Genomic DNA, 17,597 nt, shown 5'->3' on the forward strand with positions numbered 1-17,597 from the left:
CTGAGCGATCCAATGCCTTTTGTGGAGGGCCTCTCATTATCTTGAAGTAGCATCTTCAACACAGTCAGGCATGGAATGATGCAGGATGCTGATGAGTTACTGTGGCTCACCTGTAGTGTCACATCTATAGGTAGAAAAGTTTGAATTAAGTTGGACACAAGGTCTCACTGTTCAGCAGGGGGATTTGAAAATCCTCCATGTTCACCACAGTAGAGGGGAAGCACACGCCTCTGCTCCAGCATTCTTTCCAGCATGTGGAGCATTGAGTTCAACCTTGTTCGAACAGCCTGGATTATGCTGTGTTCTGGTAGGCCAAGTTCCCTCTGAATGTTTCGCAAATGCTGTTTGGTCAAAATGGAGTGGTGGAAATGTGTAGCGCACCTCTTAAGCATTGCAATGACATCTGTGACGGCTCGTTGACTTGACAGACCATCATGCACAACAAGTTGCAAGGTGTGAGCTGTGCAGCTGAGGTCTGGGAGTTCAGTTAGCCTCATTCCCTTCACAATATTTGCGCCGCTGTCTCGAAGCACTAGTGCCACACGATCTTTGCTTATTCTCCATTCCTCAAGCATACTGAGGAATGTGTCTTTCAGGTATTCCCCAGTGTGAGACCTATGCACCGCTCTTGTATTTAAAACAACCTGCTTTCTTGCCCATTCATTGTCAATAAAATGGCATGTCAGGCTCATGAGATGCTCTGTCACACCAGACCAGCAGTCGGTGGTGAAGGAGAGAGAGTAGCCAGCATTTTCTGGCCGAATCATGGCTTTGATCTTGTCCACAACCTGGTGGTGAATTCCTTGCACCTTTTCAGTTCGATAATACCTCTCACCTTTCAGTGCATATCGTGGCGCTGCTGCAGCCAGTGACGAGCTAGACTTTTATCCTTGGGGTTGCCAGGGGGTGGCCAAGGCTATTTCAGGGGGTCCACAGACTATGACAATAAATTTGTTTCTCGACCAATGAATTGCAATCAGTCTCTAAATGTTGCAATGTACATACTAAGCACACAGAAGATGAGGTTTGTGCGCATAAATTAAAGTTTATTAACAATATTTACAACACAATGTACATACAAACACAACTTCAGCAACTGCAACAATTTTTCAATAATCAGAGTAACTCGCTCACACAGTTATCCACTCATTCACACACACACACACACACACACACAATTAACCACACACAGATACTCATGCACACTCTCACATACGAGCTATTCACTCACGCTCTCTCTGTCCACCTTACCGTTCCCTGACTTGCTTCTCTTTAAAAAGAAGTTATGTATCTTGTCCCCAACTTTTCATTTCTCAACGGATCCTATTGGAAGAAAAGGCCAGTTTTGTAACTCTTAGCATCACTTACAATTGTACAATGTTATCCAATCCCCACTTCAAGACTACAAAATTTCAGGGAAAATAAACCACTGTAGATGTAAGTTTCATCTTCAAACATTCAGCAACTCAGTGGTTCCCAACTGGTTTTGCTTCAGGAGCCAAAATTTAACTTAGTCATTAAGTCACAACCGACACTTTTGAGATTCTTTAGAACCTCAAATTTACTTCACAAAAAATAGCCCAGTAATACAAAATACATATATGAAATAAAAAGGCGCCCATTTTATGAATAAAAAGGCAGACTAATTTTTTTGTAGTTGAAAAAGGCAGACTTTTTGAATCAAATAATAAAATAAAACAGACAAAATACTTAAATAAAAAAGGCAGAATTCACTTGAATTACAGGTAGGCTGTACCTATTTTAAACAAGCTAAATTGGTGATACTGGTGAAATTTCAGAAAGAAAACTCTGAAATATAAAGGTAGAATTTACTTGGAATTACAGTATTTATGCTTTTTAAACAAGTTACACTTGTGAAGCTCATTAACAGCACTTTTGTGATGCCCTCAACTACTGAAGTTTTCTTTGAAAGCACGCCACTAGTTTGTCTTAAAATTGTTATTAGCTAGTCTGTTGTGCAGTACATTATGAATTAAATAAGATGCTGCATAGAAGAAAAAAAATGCAACAGCAACACTTGACACTAGCGGTGTCAGTATTAAAGCTTTTAAACAAACATCAGTATAGCAACAGTTTAGAGCCATAACAAAGGTAAAAACGTGAGGGATAATCCCCCCACCTTCCTTCACGTTATATTTAATTTAAGCCAACAGAGCATGAAACAGCTGGCTTGGCCGATTGTCTGCTAGTTTCATTCCTCTAAAATCATTGGAGAAACACGTAAATATAGCAGCAACCCGAATTGTGCAGTGGCTGTTGGAAGCTGATACTGGTCATGTGTAGACGCCTTGAGATGTAACTCGTCCATGTGCCCGTGTTTGTGTGTGGCAGCGGGCGAGAGAGAGACTCGCACACTGCACTGGCTGCTTATTGAAACACTGCCTACGCTGTTTGATAAGTTTTTGTTTTTACCGCCATGAGATGTAACTTAATGTTAACTTTAGCTTGATACCCGTGGCTGCTAGCAAAACGATCTCCTATTTGAACACAAAATGCTTTTAAACAGTGACACCACCGTACTTACTTACTTTAGAATGACGTTTGGCTCTGGGGCAAATCATCTTCTGTGGTGATTCCTTTTCTTTTCCTAATAAATGTGGATTACAACTCCTTTTGGTACATAACGTCAACTACTATACAGGAGCGACTTAGGAATCAAAAGGCGTCACTGATTTCAAAATGCAAACGGCTCCTTTTGACAAGACGTACGGTGCCGTGATATGTTAATCATCTGGGGGAGGGGACCTGGGGGGTCCAATCAGATTTCACGGGGGTCCAGTGCTACCCCGGCCTCCCCTCTGTATTTATAATCTTCCACCATTTTGTTCAGATAAATCACTCTAGAATTTTACTCGCTCACACATATACTTCTTACTACTGTCACTATTTCTATATCAATATTATCAGCAGCCTTGTTGCAAGAGATTAAACCAATTGTTATACACTAAATAGCACATAGAATCTCATCTTCATTTTAATTTTCAGATCATAGGATCAGAAAGCTCAAAGCAACGTTAGTAGTTGTGAGTTGTAGCGTTTTTAATGTCTTTCACGTAAACTCATACTATTCTCACATTGAGTCTGCTCAGCATTAAGAGCAGGCCAAGCAAGCTAATGGTACGCTAAAAACTAGTCAGCCTTCGTCTCAGCGTACTTCCCTGCAACAAAACAAGACTGAATTAAATTTCTTATTCTATCACAATCACACAGACATGCTTCTCCAATCACTGACTGTTTCCACATTGATGTCATCAACAGCAATATTTCAGGTGATTCACAGACATATCGGAGGTACTCCGAGGTAGCAGAGCTGCCGCTTGTGTTTACTCCGCCCTTAACGTCACGTTATTGTGGTAGTTGTGAGGCTGTAGAGTTTTTCATGTGACTTTCATGTAAACACACTATTCTCAACATTGCATACATTCTCCCCATTGCTAATACATAGTCTGCTAAGCGTTTAGAGCCAGACCGGCGAACTAATGTTACGGTAAAAGCAAATCAGCCTCCGCCTTAGCGTGCTTCCCTCCAATAAAACAAGTGAAGTAAGTTTTTTGCGCACTTTCTCGCAATCACACACACATGCTTTTGCTATCACGGACTATTTCCATATTGATATTATCAGCAGCGTTCTTTCAAGTAATTCTCAGACATGTCATACTCGGAGCTAGCAGAGCTGCCGCTTTTTACTCCGCTCTTACGTTACTCTGCTGCTCACTGTAACGTAACGTCAGTATTAGTTGTGAGATGTAGAGCACTGGGATGTTTATTACAATTTTGGGATGAGTTTTGCTCTCCGGCGCTTCTCCACACGGCGTGTGTTTGTGAGGAGAGGTTACGCTTTCAGATGGGCTCTGCCCCTTACTGCTTAACCAATCAGATGCCGCTGTGGGTGGAACAATGCTGAAGATAAATGGCAGGAGAGAGAGAGGCGTGGCTGTATCTGATCCGAAATAACCCAGTTTTAAATTAATTTAATCATAGTGGCACGTCAGATTTATTTATATATTAAAAAAAAAATACTGTGGCCGATATCTGCAAAAATTCCATATATCGGCGCCAATAATCGGGCCTGCCGATAATCGGTTGAGCTCTAACGATAACGCTGCCTTTTTCTGAACTTTGGGTCCATTAACAAGTGGCACAATTTGGGTTGAGATCATGGCTGCAAAAACGGTGCTGAACTCCCCTGCACAGAATTAGATTTCATCCAAATTCAGTCTTTGAAATGTGGATACAATTCCAATATCAATGGGTATGCCAACCCTACAGATTGTATATACCCTGCCCAATACTGATAAAAAATAATTGTGATTATTATTTTGGCCATTATTGTGCAACCCTACCTCAGTCTTTATAATCTTCAATAGAATGTGATCCATATCATGTCCAAAATGTTACCGTGCACTATATTTTCAATTAAACAGACCTTGGTGTGAACAACCGGTTGTTTTTGGAACATATTCCATCATCATAGAAGAAGAAGAAGAAAAAGAATCATCATCCTTTATTGTCATGAACATGCATGCATGCACACGAAATTTGTTCTCTGCATTTCACCCATCACAGTGAACACATACACATGTTAGTGGAACACACTGGAGCAGTGTCAAGCAGTCATAGCTCTAACTGTGGCAGTTGTCGCCACCCAGGACCTTCCCTTTGCTGATATTCTCCACCCAGAGCATGTGTGTCTGATTTCAGTCATGTGCAAGCATTTGGCACTTGGACGCCTCTTCGTAGGCGACAGCCGAGCTTAGTGAGTGCAGCATTAAATAGGTCAGAGGTGGCTGCAGTTTTAGTAACCAGTCGTATGAGGAGTGGCCATGGCAAGGAAGGAAGGAAGGAGGGAGGTACCATCAAATAGGCCGCTTTTGGCAATGTTCACTAGTGCTACATTTCTTGTTTAATCTTTCAACAATACAAACTAACTTAAATCATCGATTTAAAAAACAACAACATTCTTTCCTTTATAAGGATTTATTCTACATGTTTCTACTGTCCCAATTGGGATTTTTACTCTCCTGTGTGGCCTGATCGCATGCATGGAATAAGATGTCCTAAAGAAAATCAGATATGAATAGGATATCTGGGAACGTGACTGTAATGTAAGTGGACAGATCGGAAATAATCTATCATGGCAGTCTTAAATATGCTGATTGATGACGTATATATGCGCCTGTCAAAAATCAAGGGTCTGCGCTTAATCAAAAGCTTTTTGTTTTCTTCATTATTGTCCCTTCCAGATGTATGATATCTGCTATGGGTCACTTGAAATTTGACGAGCCCCAGGACTGTGTTGACAATTGCTAAGCTTGCAAATTCCAACGGGTCTTTTACAATCTGATTTCCTAACAGCTGAAACATGCTTATTCTCGGGGACCTTAACAAAGCTAAACTCAACCACGAACTCCCTAAATACAAGCAGCACATCGACTGTCCTAACAGGGAAAATAACATTTTAGACCACTGCTATACTACGCTAAAAAACGCATACCGTGCCAAACTTCGTGCACCACTGGGCTCGTTGGATCACTGCTTAATTCACTTAATACCGACGTACAGACAAGAACTTAAATGGCCGAAGCCTACAGTGAAAACAGTGAAAAAGTGCTCAAGAGCATCACAGGCCCCCTGCAGTTTGCCTACCGAGCAAACAGGTCTGCGGATGATGCAGTCAACATGGGACTGCACTTCATCCGAGAACACCTCGACAGTGTGACCTATGCGAGGATCCTGTTCATGGATTTCAGCTCAGCGTTCAACACCATCATCCCTGAACTCCTTTCCTCCAAGCTTCTCCATCTTAGCGTCTCACCTGCCATCTGCCAGTGGATTTACAGCTTCCTGACGGGCAGGACACAGCAGGTGAGGCTGGGGGAGGCCACCTCATCCACACGCAGCATCAGCACTGGGGCGCCCCAAGGTTGTGTCCTCTCTCCGCTGCCCTTCTCTCTCAACACGAACGACTGCACCTCAACGCACTCGGCTGTCAAACACCTGAAGTTTGCAGATGACACCACTGTCATCGGCCTCATCAAGGACGGTGACGAGTCTGCATATCGACAGGAAGTGGAGCGGCTGGAGCTGTGGTGCGGCCGACACAACCTGGAACTGAACACGCTCAAGACTGTAGAGATGATTGTGGACTTAAGGAGGCATCCTCTGCCACAGTTGACCCTCACGCTGTCCAGCTGCCTTGTGTCAACTGTCGAGACCTTCAAGTTCCTGTAAATTACAGTCTCTCAGGACCTGAAGTGGGCGATCAACATCAACTCCGTCCTCAAAAAGGCCCAGCAGAGGATGTACTTCCTGCGGCTTCTGAGAAAGCACGGCCTGCCACAGGAGCTGCTGAGGCAGTTCTACACAGCGGTCATCGAATCAGTCCTGTGTTCTTCCATCACAGTCTGGTTTGGTGCTGCTACAAAAAGGGACAAACTCCGACTGCAACGGACAATCAAAACTGCTGAAAGGATTGTCGGTACCCACCTACCCACCCTTGAGGACTTGCACGCTGCCAAAACTAAGATAAGTTCAGCGGTAGGTACAGCGGCCCTATGCTTCATCAAGAGTCAGACCCAGAGCTGGAGAAGACTCCTGAAATTCAAGAGTCAACAAGATATTCTGCTGAAATATGAACTTTGTCATTTTGCACTTCTCTTTGTATGTTGGCACATAATGGAGCAATAGTTCATTAGTTTTCTGACTGTGGTGGCTATACTAGTGGCTGCTACCATGTAATGTTACATTGTGTGTTTGTGTGCCGGTTAGCAGAAGCTTACGTTGATAGGACTGTTAGCTAACACTAATACTGCATCTAACAATTCTGCAGTTAACCTCAGCTTTTGCCTATAACATTATAGTGGTTCCATGTACAGTAGTTCACCCATTACTTGGGAGAAAGGCCAATTGTGGATCTTAGCCCTGGTTGCTGCCTTGTCATGGAGTGGTATAATTTTAAGTAGCCATTTTTTTAAGCGAATTTAGCACATGACTCAATCTTAAGTTCTTGCTCACAAATTCTTTTTTCTGACATAGAGAGCTCACAAAAATGAACTTGCTGTACACACTTGATGAGTGAGCAGGCCCTCTAGAGAGCCAAATATGTGTATTGCATCAATTAAAAAGTAAATTTTTCCTTGTTGTGTCACCTTTAACAAATGCATTTTTATCCAGCATCCATGATTTGTGCTGCATATGATCAGGTTGGGAATTTTACTGGCTCAAACCCGCTATACTTGATCAACAAACTGCATAATTTTTTAATTTTCTTGATCCACAGAAAAAAGGTTAAGAACGGGAATGAAGTCATCAAATCCAACCCGTCCAAGCGCCACCGGGACAGGCTGAACGGGGAGCTGGACAGGCTGACCGACCTGCTGCCTTTTTCTGAAGATGTTCGCTCCTGTCTGGACAAACTGTCCGTTCTTCGCCTCAGCGTGGGATACCTGCGAGTCAAGAGCTATTTCAAAGGTAAGTTATCAGTCTTAACATGCGTTGTTTTGTTTTTTATTAGAGTAGTGGATGCTAGACATAGGACAGAAGTGAGTATTTGCGAGCAACAGTATGGTTTCATGCCGAGAAAGAGTACCACAGATGCATTATTTGCCTTGAGGGTGTTGATGGAGAAGTACAGAGAAGGTCAGAAGGAGCGTCATTGTGTCTTTGTAGATCTGGAGAAAGCCTATGACAGAGTACCAAGAGAAGAACTGTGTTACTGCATGTGGAAGTCTGGAGTGGCAGAGAAATATGTTAGAATAGTACAGGACATGTATGAGGGCAGCAGAACAGGGGTGAGGTGTGCTGTAGGTGTGACTGAGGAGTTTAAGGTGGATACATAACACACATGTATGTGTGTGTGTGTGTGTGTGTATATATATATATATATATATATATATATATATATATATATATATATATATATATCATTTTGTACTTGCATTTGACTGTGTTATATATATATATATATATATATATATATATATATATATATATATATATACATACACACACACACACACACACACACACATACATACACACACACACACACACACAGAGATTCGCACTCACATTCACACCTACGGGCAATTTAGGGTCTTCAATTAACCTACCATGCATGTTTTTGTGATGTGGGAGGAAACCGGAGTACCTGGAGAAAACACATCCAGGCACGGGGAGAACATGCAAACGCTCTACCCAGGCTCTAACCATTATATATATATATAAAATATATATATATAATATATATATATATATAAATATATATATATAAAATATATTACATCGTAGCATAAAACATGTATGAGTCTGTTTGATATATCGAGTTGTGCTGCAAGTGGCCATTCACGTACCTTTTGATGAGAAAAACTGGTTCCCAAGGCTGACATGTTCTCCTGAGTGCAGTTGTACTTTGACTTACAAGTTTAATTTGTTTCATGACCAAGCTTTTAACTCAATTTACTTGTAATTTGCTTGGATGACAAAATAATGTTCCCCATTGAAATTCCATTTTCCGTTCGAGCCCACAAACCCCCAAAACACGTATTTTTAATGAAGAATAGCACTGTGATGTATAAAAACATAATACAACAATAAAAGAGAGTGTGAAGAAATAAACTGGTTTTACAAAGTGTAATTACTTAACGCACTATAGTATTTGTCTGTTGAATGATTGTGTACTCTTCAAGTGTTGTTGTCTAGTGAGTAACGTCAAGAGCTGGAATTACTGTAGGTGTCAGTTCAGTTTGAGCGTCAGGGTGTGGCAGGAGCTCCTTTTGAGTGTTCTCATTTTGTACTTGCATTTGACTGTTTGTTCTGTTCAATAAACCTCTGAAATGAAATCAGTCCACATGCAAGGCATTACACTACCTGAGCTTGCGCCGCTTTTCTTTCACTTCACTCAAGCGGAGACATATCTAAAGCTCGTTTGTAACTCAAATTTTGGCTCATAGTAGAAAGAAAAATATTGACCAAGCGACGGCTCGTAAGTTGGGGCATCCGTTCGTCAAGGTACCACTGTACTTGCACGAACCACAGCACACGTGACGTCTGATAAATATTTACCCCGCCAAGGACAGGAGGATGTGTTCTCTTGGCAGGGTTACACAAATGACCTTTTCGAGACACTTGAGGTTGAGGAGAAACACATTAACGACGCCGATGGAACTGACTCGCAGCGCAGTTGTTTGTCACTTTTACTAACATCCTCATTCCCTGTAAATGCAACCTCCATTTATTCCCTGTAAATTCAACCTCCATTTACATAGCTCTCTTTGCCCCTAACTAAGTTTCAGGAAAAAAAACAAGCAGTCATGCCGGGGCTTAAATAAATTGCATCCCTAATCAAGTTTTATCGTGAATGCAGCACAGTGTTCATGCTTCGTGACACTGTGGGAAAGGAACCAATTTTGAACAGAATCATCAAGCATGATCCCATGAAGTGAATGAAATGCAACCCATTCCAGGAAGTTTAATTTGCCAAAAAATGAATACTTAAAATAATATTTCAACAACATAAAATGATCAAGTACTGTACAGTCCAAATTTCATCCGTCCATCCATCCATCCATTTTATACCACTTATCTGAGGTCGGGTCGCGGGGGCAGGATCTCATCCCCGACCTGGAGAGGGCACACCACCCTTTTCCGACTGAGGACTATGGTCTCAGCCCCTTCACAATAAGCTGCGAACTGCTCCAGTGAGAGTTGGAGATCACGGCTTGATGAAGGCAACCGAACCACATCATCTGCAAAAAGCAGAGATGCAATACGGAGGCCACCAAACCGGAGCCCCTCTACGCCTCGGCTGTGCCTTGAAATTCTGTCCATAAAAGTTATGAACAGAATCTGTGACAAAGGGCAGCCTTGGCGGAGTCCAACCGTCACCGGACGAGTCCGGTTTGGTCCGCATATCCAAACTCTGACTCCGGTCGTACAGGGACCGAACAGCACGTATCAGGGGGTTTGGTACCCCATACTCCCGAATCAACCCCCACAGGACCCCCCGAGGAACACGGTTGAACGCCTTCTCAAAGTCCACAAAACACAAGTAGACTGGTTGGGCGAACTCCCATGCACCCTCGAGGACCCTGCCGAGGGTGTAGACCTGGAATTGAGGAGGTCTTCGACGTATTCTCCCCACCGGCTCACAACGTCCCAAGTTGAGGTCAGCAGCGCCCCATCCCCACTATACACAGTGTTGATGGTGCACTGCTTCCCCCTCCTGAGATGCCGGATGGTGGACCAGAATTTCCTCAAAGCCGTCCAGAAGTCTTTCTCCATGGCCTCACCGAACTCCGCCCATACTCGAGTTTTTGCTTCAGCGACCACCAAAGCTGCATTCCGCTTGGCCTGCCGGTACCCATCAGCTGCCTCAGGAGTCCCACAGGCCAAAAAGGCCCGATAGGACTCCTTCTTCAGCTCGACGGAATCCCTCACCGTTGATGTCCACCAACGGGTTCGGGGATTGCCGCCATGACAGACACCGACCACCTTACGGCCACAAGTCCGGTCGACCGCCTCAGCAATGTAGGCGCGGAACATGGTCCACTCTGACTCGATGTCCCCCGCCTCCCCCGGAACATGAACAAAGTTCTGTCAGAGATGGGAGTTGAAACTCCTTCTAACAGGGGATTCTGCAAGACTCCCAGCAGACCCTCACAATACGTTTGGGCCTGCCACGTTGGCACGACATCTTCCCCCACCATTGGCGCCAACTCACCACCAGGTCGTGATCAGTTGACAGCTCCGCCCGTCTCTTCACCCGAGTGTCCAAGACACGCGGCTGCAAGTATGCTTGAACATGGTGTTCGTTGTGGACAATCCATGATCAGAAGTCCAATAACAGAACACCGCTCAGGTTCTGATCGGGGGTTCCGTTCCTCCCAATCACACCCTTCCAGGTCTCACTGTCATTGCCCACGTGAGCATTGAAGTCCCCCAGCAGAACGATGGAGTCCCCAGCAGGAGCGCTCTCCAGCACACCCTCCAAGGACTCCAAAAAGGGTGAACTGAACTGCTGTTTGGTGCATAGGCACAAACAACAGTCAGGACCCGTCCACCCACCCGAAGGCGGAGGGATGCTACCCTCTCGTCCACCGGGGTGACCCCAAAGTACAGGCGCCAAGCCGGGGGACAATAAGTCTACCCACACCTGCTCAGTGCCTCTCACCGTGGGCAACTCCAGAGTGGAAGAGAGTCTAACCCCTCTCGAGAGGACTGGTACCAGAGCCCAAGCTGTGTGTGGAGGCGAGTCCGACTATTTCTAGTCGGAACCTCTCGACCTCACACACCAGCGCGGGCTCCTCCCTTGCCAGAGAAGTGTCATTCCACGTCACTAGAGCCATCTTCTGTAGCCGAGGTTCGGATCGCCAAGGTCCCTGCCTTCGGCCACCGCCCAGCTCGCACTGTACCCGACCCCTATGGCCCCTCCCACAGGTGGTGAGCCCATGGGAAGGGGGCCCACGTTGCCCTTTAGGGCTGTGCCCGTGGACGCAGGCCTGGCCACCAGGCGCTCGCCTTCGAGCCCCACCTCCAGGCCTGGCTCCAGAGCGGGGCCCCGTTACCCGCATCCGGGCAACGGAAACCTAGATCGATTAATAGTTTTGTTCCTAGGGGTCTTTTAGCCGTGCTTTGTCTGGTCCCTCACCTAGGACCTGTTAGCCATGGGTGACCCTACCAGGGGCGTGAAGCCCTAGACAACTTAGTTCCTAGGATTATTGGGACACACAAACCCCTCCACCACGATAAGGTGACGGCTTCCAGGAGGGGAAGGTGTCCAAATTTATGACACTCAATTAATCAGTTATTTCATACTTTATAACATATTATTTTAAATATCTCAATGTTCTGAACTCCTGTTGTCCCCGTCCCCCCCCAGTGTTGCATTGAGCAAAATAATACTCAGTGTACATGGCTGTACAATAGCTCAACTTCCCATAGTTGACTTCATGTTGTTGTTTAGAAACTAGTTGAGATCTGATCACAGGACTTCTGCTGATTGCAGCTGAGTTATACACTCCATTTAGTCTTAATTGCTTCCGATAAATGAATTATTTGTATCTGTATTTGTTGAGGCGGCACAGGGACCGACTTGTTAATACATCTGCCTCAGTTCTGAGGTTCCGGATTCAAATCCGGCCTTCTTGTGTGAAGTTTGCATGTTCTCCCCGTTCCTGCGTGGGTTTTCTATAGTAACTCCGATTTCCTCCCACATTCCAAAAACATGCATGGTAGGTTAATTGACTACTCTAAATTGCCCCTAGGTTGGCCCTAGGTGTGAATGTGAGTGTGAATGGTTGTTTGTTTATATGTGTCCTGCGATTGGCTTGCGACCAGTTCAGAGTTTACCCCGCCTCTCGCCCAGAGTCAGCTAAGATAGGCGCCAAGACATCCCCGACCCTCATGAGGAGATTCAGAGAATGGATGAATGGATTTATTTGTTGACCATATTTCCGTCAAAATTTGAAGTCGAATTCCAAGTTGATCAACCACTGAACCGTTAGCCACGATATTGTACATTTTGAATGTCGTAGTGTACTGATGTGGTCATTAAAATCATCAGAATGTTTTGGAGGCTTCTTCGGTACAGTATTTGTGTTAACCGCCTGAAGTGTTGATGCATCTTCACTTGGTCCAAAAGCACATCCGTTAACTTTACCCTGAATGTGGCAAAATGGAGCACACACTGCGTCCAAATCACATGCCTCATCATGCCAGCCATGTGCAAGCCGTCACCTGCTGATCCCCACCTGCCCTCCGTCATCACAAATGTATTTCAACGATACAATGAGTGCAACCAGAGTTTCTTCTAAGCAAATACGTGTACCCAACGACACTGACTTAATTTATACAACCCCAATTCCAATGAAGTTGGGACATTGTGTTAAACATAAATAAAAACAGAATACAATGATTTGCAAATCATGTTCAACCTATATTTAATTGAATACACTACAAAGACAAGATATTTAATGTTCAAACTGATAAACTTTATTGTTTTTAGCAAATAATCATTAACCTAGAATTTTATGGCTGCAACACGTTCCAAAAAAGCTGGGACAGGTGGCAAAAAGACTGAGAAAGGTGAGGAATGCTCATCAAACACCTGTTTGGAACATCCCACAGGTGAACAGGCTAATTGGGAACAGGTAGGCGCCATGGCTGGGTATAAAAGGAGCTTCCCTGAATTGCTCAGCCATTCACAAGCAAAGATGGGGCGAGGTTCACCTCTTTGTGAACAAGTGCGTGAGAAAATAGTCGAACAGTTTAAGGACAATGTTCCTCAACGTACAATTGCAAGGAATTTAGGGATTTCATCATATATGGTCCATAATATCATGTAAATGTTCAGAGAATCTGGAGAAATCACTGCATGTAAGCGGCATGGCCGAAAACCAACATTTAATGCGCGTGACCTTCAATCCCTCAGGCGGCACTGCATCAAAAACCGACATCAATGTGTAAAGGATATCATCACATGGGTTCAGGAACACTTCAGAAAACCAATGTCAGTAAATACAGTTCGGCGCTACATCCGTAAGTGCAACTTGAAACTCTACTATGCAAAGCAAAAGCCATTGATCAACAACACCCAGAAACGCTGCCGGCTTCTCTGGGCCCGAGCTCATCTAAGATGGACTGATGCCAAGTGGAAAAGTGTTCTGTGGTCCGACGAGTCCACATTTCAAATTGTTTTTGGAAACGTCGTGCTTTTGGTGGACGTCGTGTCCTCTGGGCCAAAGAGGAAAAGAACCAGAAGAATTTACTGTAATGGACACAAAGTTCAAAAGCCAGCATCTGTGATGGTATGGGGCTGTGTTAGTGTAAATGGCATGGGTAACTTACACATATGTGAAGGCACCATTAATGCTGAAAGGTACATACAGGTTTTGGAGAAACATATGCTGCCATCCAAGCAATGTCTTTTTCATGGACGCCCCTGCTTATTTCAGCAAGACGATGCCAAACAACATTCTGCACGTGTTACAACAGCGTGACTTTGTAGTAAAAGAGTATGGTACTAGACTGGCCTGCCTGCAGTCCAGACCTGTCTCCCATTGAAAATGTGTGGCGCACTATGAAGCATAAAATACGACAACGGAGACCCCGGACTGTTAAACAGCTGAAGCTGTACATCAAGCAAGAATGGGAAAAAAATCCACCTACAAAGCTTCAACAATTAGTGCCCTCAGTTCCCAAACGTTTATTGAATGTTGTTAAAAGAAAATGTGATGTAACACAGTGGTGAACAGGACCCTGTCCAAGCTTTTTTGGAACGTGTTGCAGCCATAAAATGAAAAATAAAAAAAATTAAAAAAAATAAAATAAAATGATTATTTGCTAAAAACACGAAAGTTTATCAGTTTGAACATTAAATATCTTGTCTTTGTAGTGTATTCAATTAAATATAGGTTGAACATGATTTGCAAATCATTGTATTCTGTTTTTATTTGTTTAACACAACGTCCCAACTTCATTGGAATTGGGGTTGTAGTAAGTGCCTTATTGACAGCGCAGTCATCAAAATGCCAGCCTATTATTTAATGTCTTCTGTGGTTTTGTATGAAAAACGAAAGCTAAACTCATCAAGTGTGTTAAAAAGTGTTGAAGCACATTCATTCAAAAATGTCAAATTCGTAGTAATAAAGATTTCCATAAAGTATATTGTTTATTGTAATCTGGGTCATTCAAGAGCTTTGAAGGGCAGAGGCTCAAGTTTAAATTTTAATGGTAATTAAGGCCTTAGATTTTTTTTCTCAACATTTTTTTAAGGCTCTGCAGACACACTGTCTTTCCAGCCATATCTTTCTTCATCAGTTGATCCTTGTCTGCCTTCTTTGACCCACATTTTCTTAAAAAAATTGGCATTCGTAAGTGTCGTGTTGTATTATGTACTTGTTATTAAATGGACAGTATTTTGAATACCCTTTGCAAATTTAGAATTTGACCTATATACAGTATGTTATGTGACTCTGCTAAAGATGTGTAGTAAATTTAATCTACACGTATAAGTGTTGTGGGCCACCGTTGTTTAGGTTGTAACGCATGTGATCTATTTTCAACAATGACCAGTGTCAGACTTTACATGTGAAAGTTATTAAAAACTTTCACTTTGAGACATTTTTTAAACTGTTGGTGTTGTAATGTGGATGCACCAAAACGTCAGTTTCAGTTACAAATGTATCGGAAGAGCACATTTTGACCAATCTAAAGGTCATTTCATATTTCCTCATATACATTAGTGGTTATTAGATCCATTAACTCCATAAACGTTCTTGTTCTCACATGGACATTAAAGAGTTAACTGGTGAGCCCATTTGATCTCTGTTTCTATACCAAAACAGTAGCACCTTAAGGAAGCAATTGACCAATCTTTCAGATTAAAGTGTGGAGTTTTAATCTTCTTGACACACCGGCTTCCTGCGTAGCATAAGATGATTTTACGTAATGTGGCCTCTTTAATGTTGATTAACGCTCTGACATGTTTTTTGTCTCCAGTGTTGGCTTTTTTCAGTTGTTTTAACCTCCACATTCACCTGTCATTTTAAAATATGAGTAATGTTGTTTAATATTATTCAGAAATACTATACCTCGTTTGCAGAAATGTAGTACATGCACATCCAGTGCAAGCGCTATTCCTATGAACGATTTCAGTAGTTAGGTATTGTATTGCGTTATATGTTCTCAACGCAGTCACAGTGGCAACTCTTCCGCAGGATCTAAATGAGTTGAACATAACCGTACTTGTAATTATACAAACTTACTGTGCATATAGTGATTATACACGATTCAAGACACAATGTCTAGCCACATGCTTTGTTGTGTGTCTGCATGAGATCACTAGGGCTGCCTCTGTGGGGTACTCCTGGTCAAAACACCAGCCTTAGATGGTTGCTCAAGTGGGGACATGTCTGAAACCTCAGACTAAGATCCTGCAAAATCGTTGAGTGAACGAAAAGAACAAATGTGGCTGGGGCGCGGGAGATTTAAAGAGCCGATAGTGTGCGACAAGCTATTTATGGCTGTAGACTTGTAGCGTGACTGTATGAGGCCTAGCTGGATCTTTTTAAAAGCCTTGTGGCTCACTGCTGCTGACATATTTCTGTTAAAAGAAAGAAGGGGGAAAAAGGGCCCATTGAAAACATCCAGTGCCTGTTAACAATCAGAGGCGATGTGGTAACACAGCCTCGTGTGCTAGTGTTTGGGATATCTGAAGCATGTACGCACAACTCCAAACACATGACACAAATGGAACAGATATAAAGAGCAGCTTGTTGTGTCCTGGCGGCTCCCTGGAGGTAGTGCTTACAGGGGGAAGCCCGCTCTTGTGGAGATCTAGCTTGTGAATAAGTTGCCAGGTCTTCACTGGGTTTCCTCTTGATTCATGACTCGCTGTTTAAGGATGGTGTGAGAATGCGAGTAACCACTTTTAATCATCTTTTCATTGTTTCCATACCCCACAGAGATTTGGGCCTCCCAAGCACTACATCCCGTATGCTTACGGGAACCCAGCTCAGAGTGCTGTCAGTCTCAATTTTAGGGTTCAAGAAGTTTGTTTTTCAAAGACAAAATTATTATTATTTTTTTTTCTCAACTCAAACTCGGGGATTATTGTTGATTCTAAATTTTTGGCTTTCGAAACAGTCTTTCCTTATAGTAAATAATTAAAATATGAACAAGCCGTTAAACTACTTAACTATAATTCTACAAGCAGTGTTTTGAAGTCCCTGTAAAGTGAAAAGCAATGTCTTCTAAATCTGACAGCTCTCTGCGGTTAAAGGTTCCCTTCGATTAAAATCAAAAAACATTTTCACTGTTTTATGGAGGATTGTTGATAGAATAGTCGGTAGGATAATAGATCCTAAAGCGATTAGATTATCTATTGACTATTCCATCGAGTAGTCGCCCCACCCCAATTTTTATTTTAATTTTTTTGCAACTTACATTCATTTTATTCTTGAACTTCTATCCTTAGAGTGAATATGTTAGTACTGAGTGTATGGTATAAATTCGGTCTGCAGAATTTAAGTCAAAAACAGAATTAGCCGATGCTAAACATTTAGCAAACACGATTAGCATTAGCACGCTTGTGATTACCATTTTAGATCCAACAATGCAAACTACCATTCAGCTCACTCTTACATCATGTTGTACTGTATGTACTGTACATTACACATCTAAGTCTTAACTCATTTAGTGCCAGGGACATTTTCACAAATCCAGCTATTTAGTGCCGTATTATTATAAGACATGGCGGCACAGTGAATGATTGGTTAGCACATCTGAGGACCGGGGTTCAAATCCCGGTCCGACCTGTGTGGAGTTTGCATGTTCTCCCCGTACCTGTGTGGGTTTTCTCCAGGAACTCCGGTTTCCTCCCACATCCCAAAAAAATGCATGGTAGGTTGATTGGAGACTCTAAATTGCCCGTAGGTGTGAATGTGAGTGCGAATGGTTGTTTATTTATATGTGCCCTGTAATTGGCTGACGACCAGTTCAGGGTGTACCCTGCCTCTCGCCCGAAGATAGCTGGGATAGGCTCCAGCACGCCCGCGACCCACGTGAGGATAAGCGGT

The 17,597-nt window shown here is 43.1% G+C and overlaps 1 protein-coding gene across 2 annotated transcripts in view; it reads left to right on the plus strand.

Annotated features, from left to right (window-relative positions):
- LOC133410654 (aryl hydrocarbon receptor-like) overlaps window positions 1–17,597 on the plus strand; it is a 68,871-nt gene that overhangs the window by 13,752 nt on the left and 37,522 nt on the right. For both annotated transcript variants that reach the window (XM_061692068.1, XM_061692069.1), the window contains exon 2: window positions 7,301–7,491. In XM_061692068.1, the coding sequence (XP_061548052.1) occupies window positions 7,301–7,491 (191 nt within the window). The remainder of the gene's footprint in view (window positions 1–7,300; window positions 7,492–17,597) is intronic.

Source organism: Phycodurus eques, chromosome 12 (assembly GCF_024500275.1).
Source record: "Phycodurus eques isolate BA_2022a chromosome 12, UOR_Pequ_1.1, whole genome shotgun sequence".
NCBI lineage: Eukaryota > Metazoa > Chordata > Actinopteri > Syngnathiformes > Syngnathidae > Phycodurus > Phycodurus eques.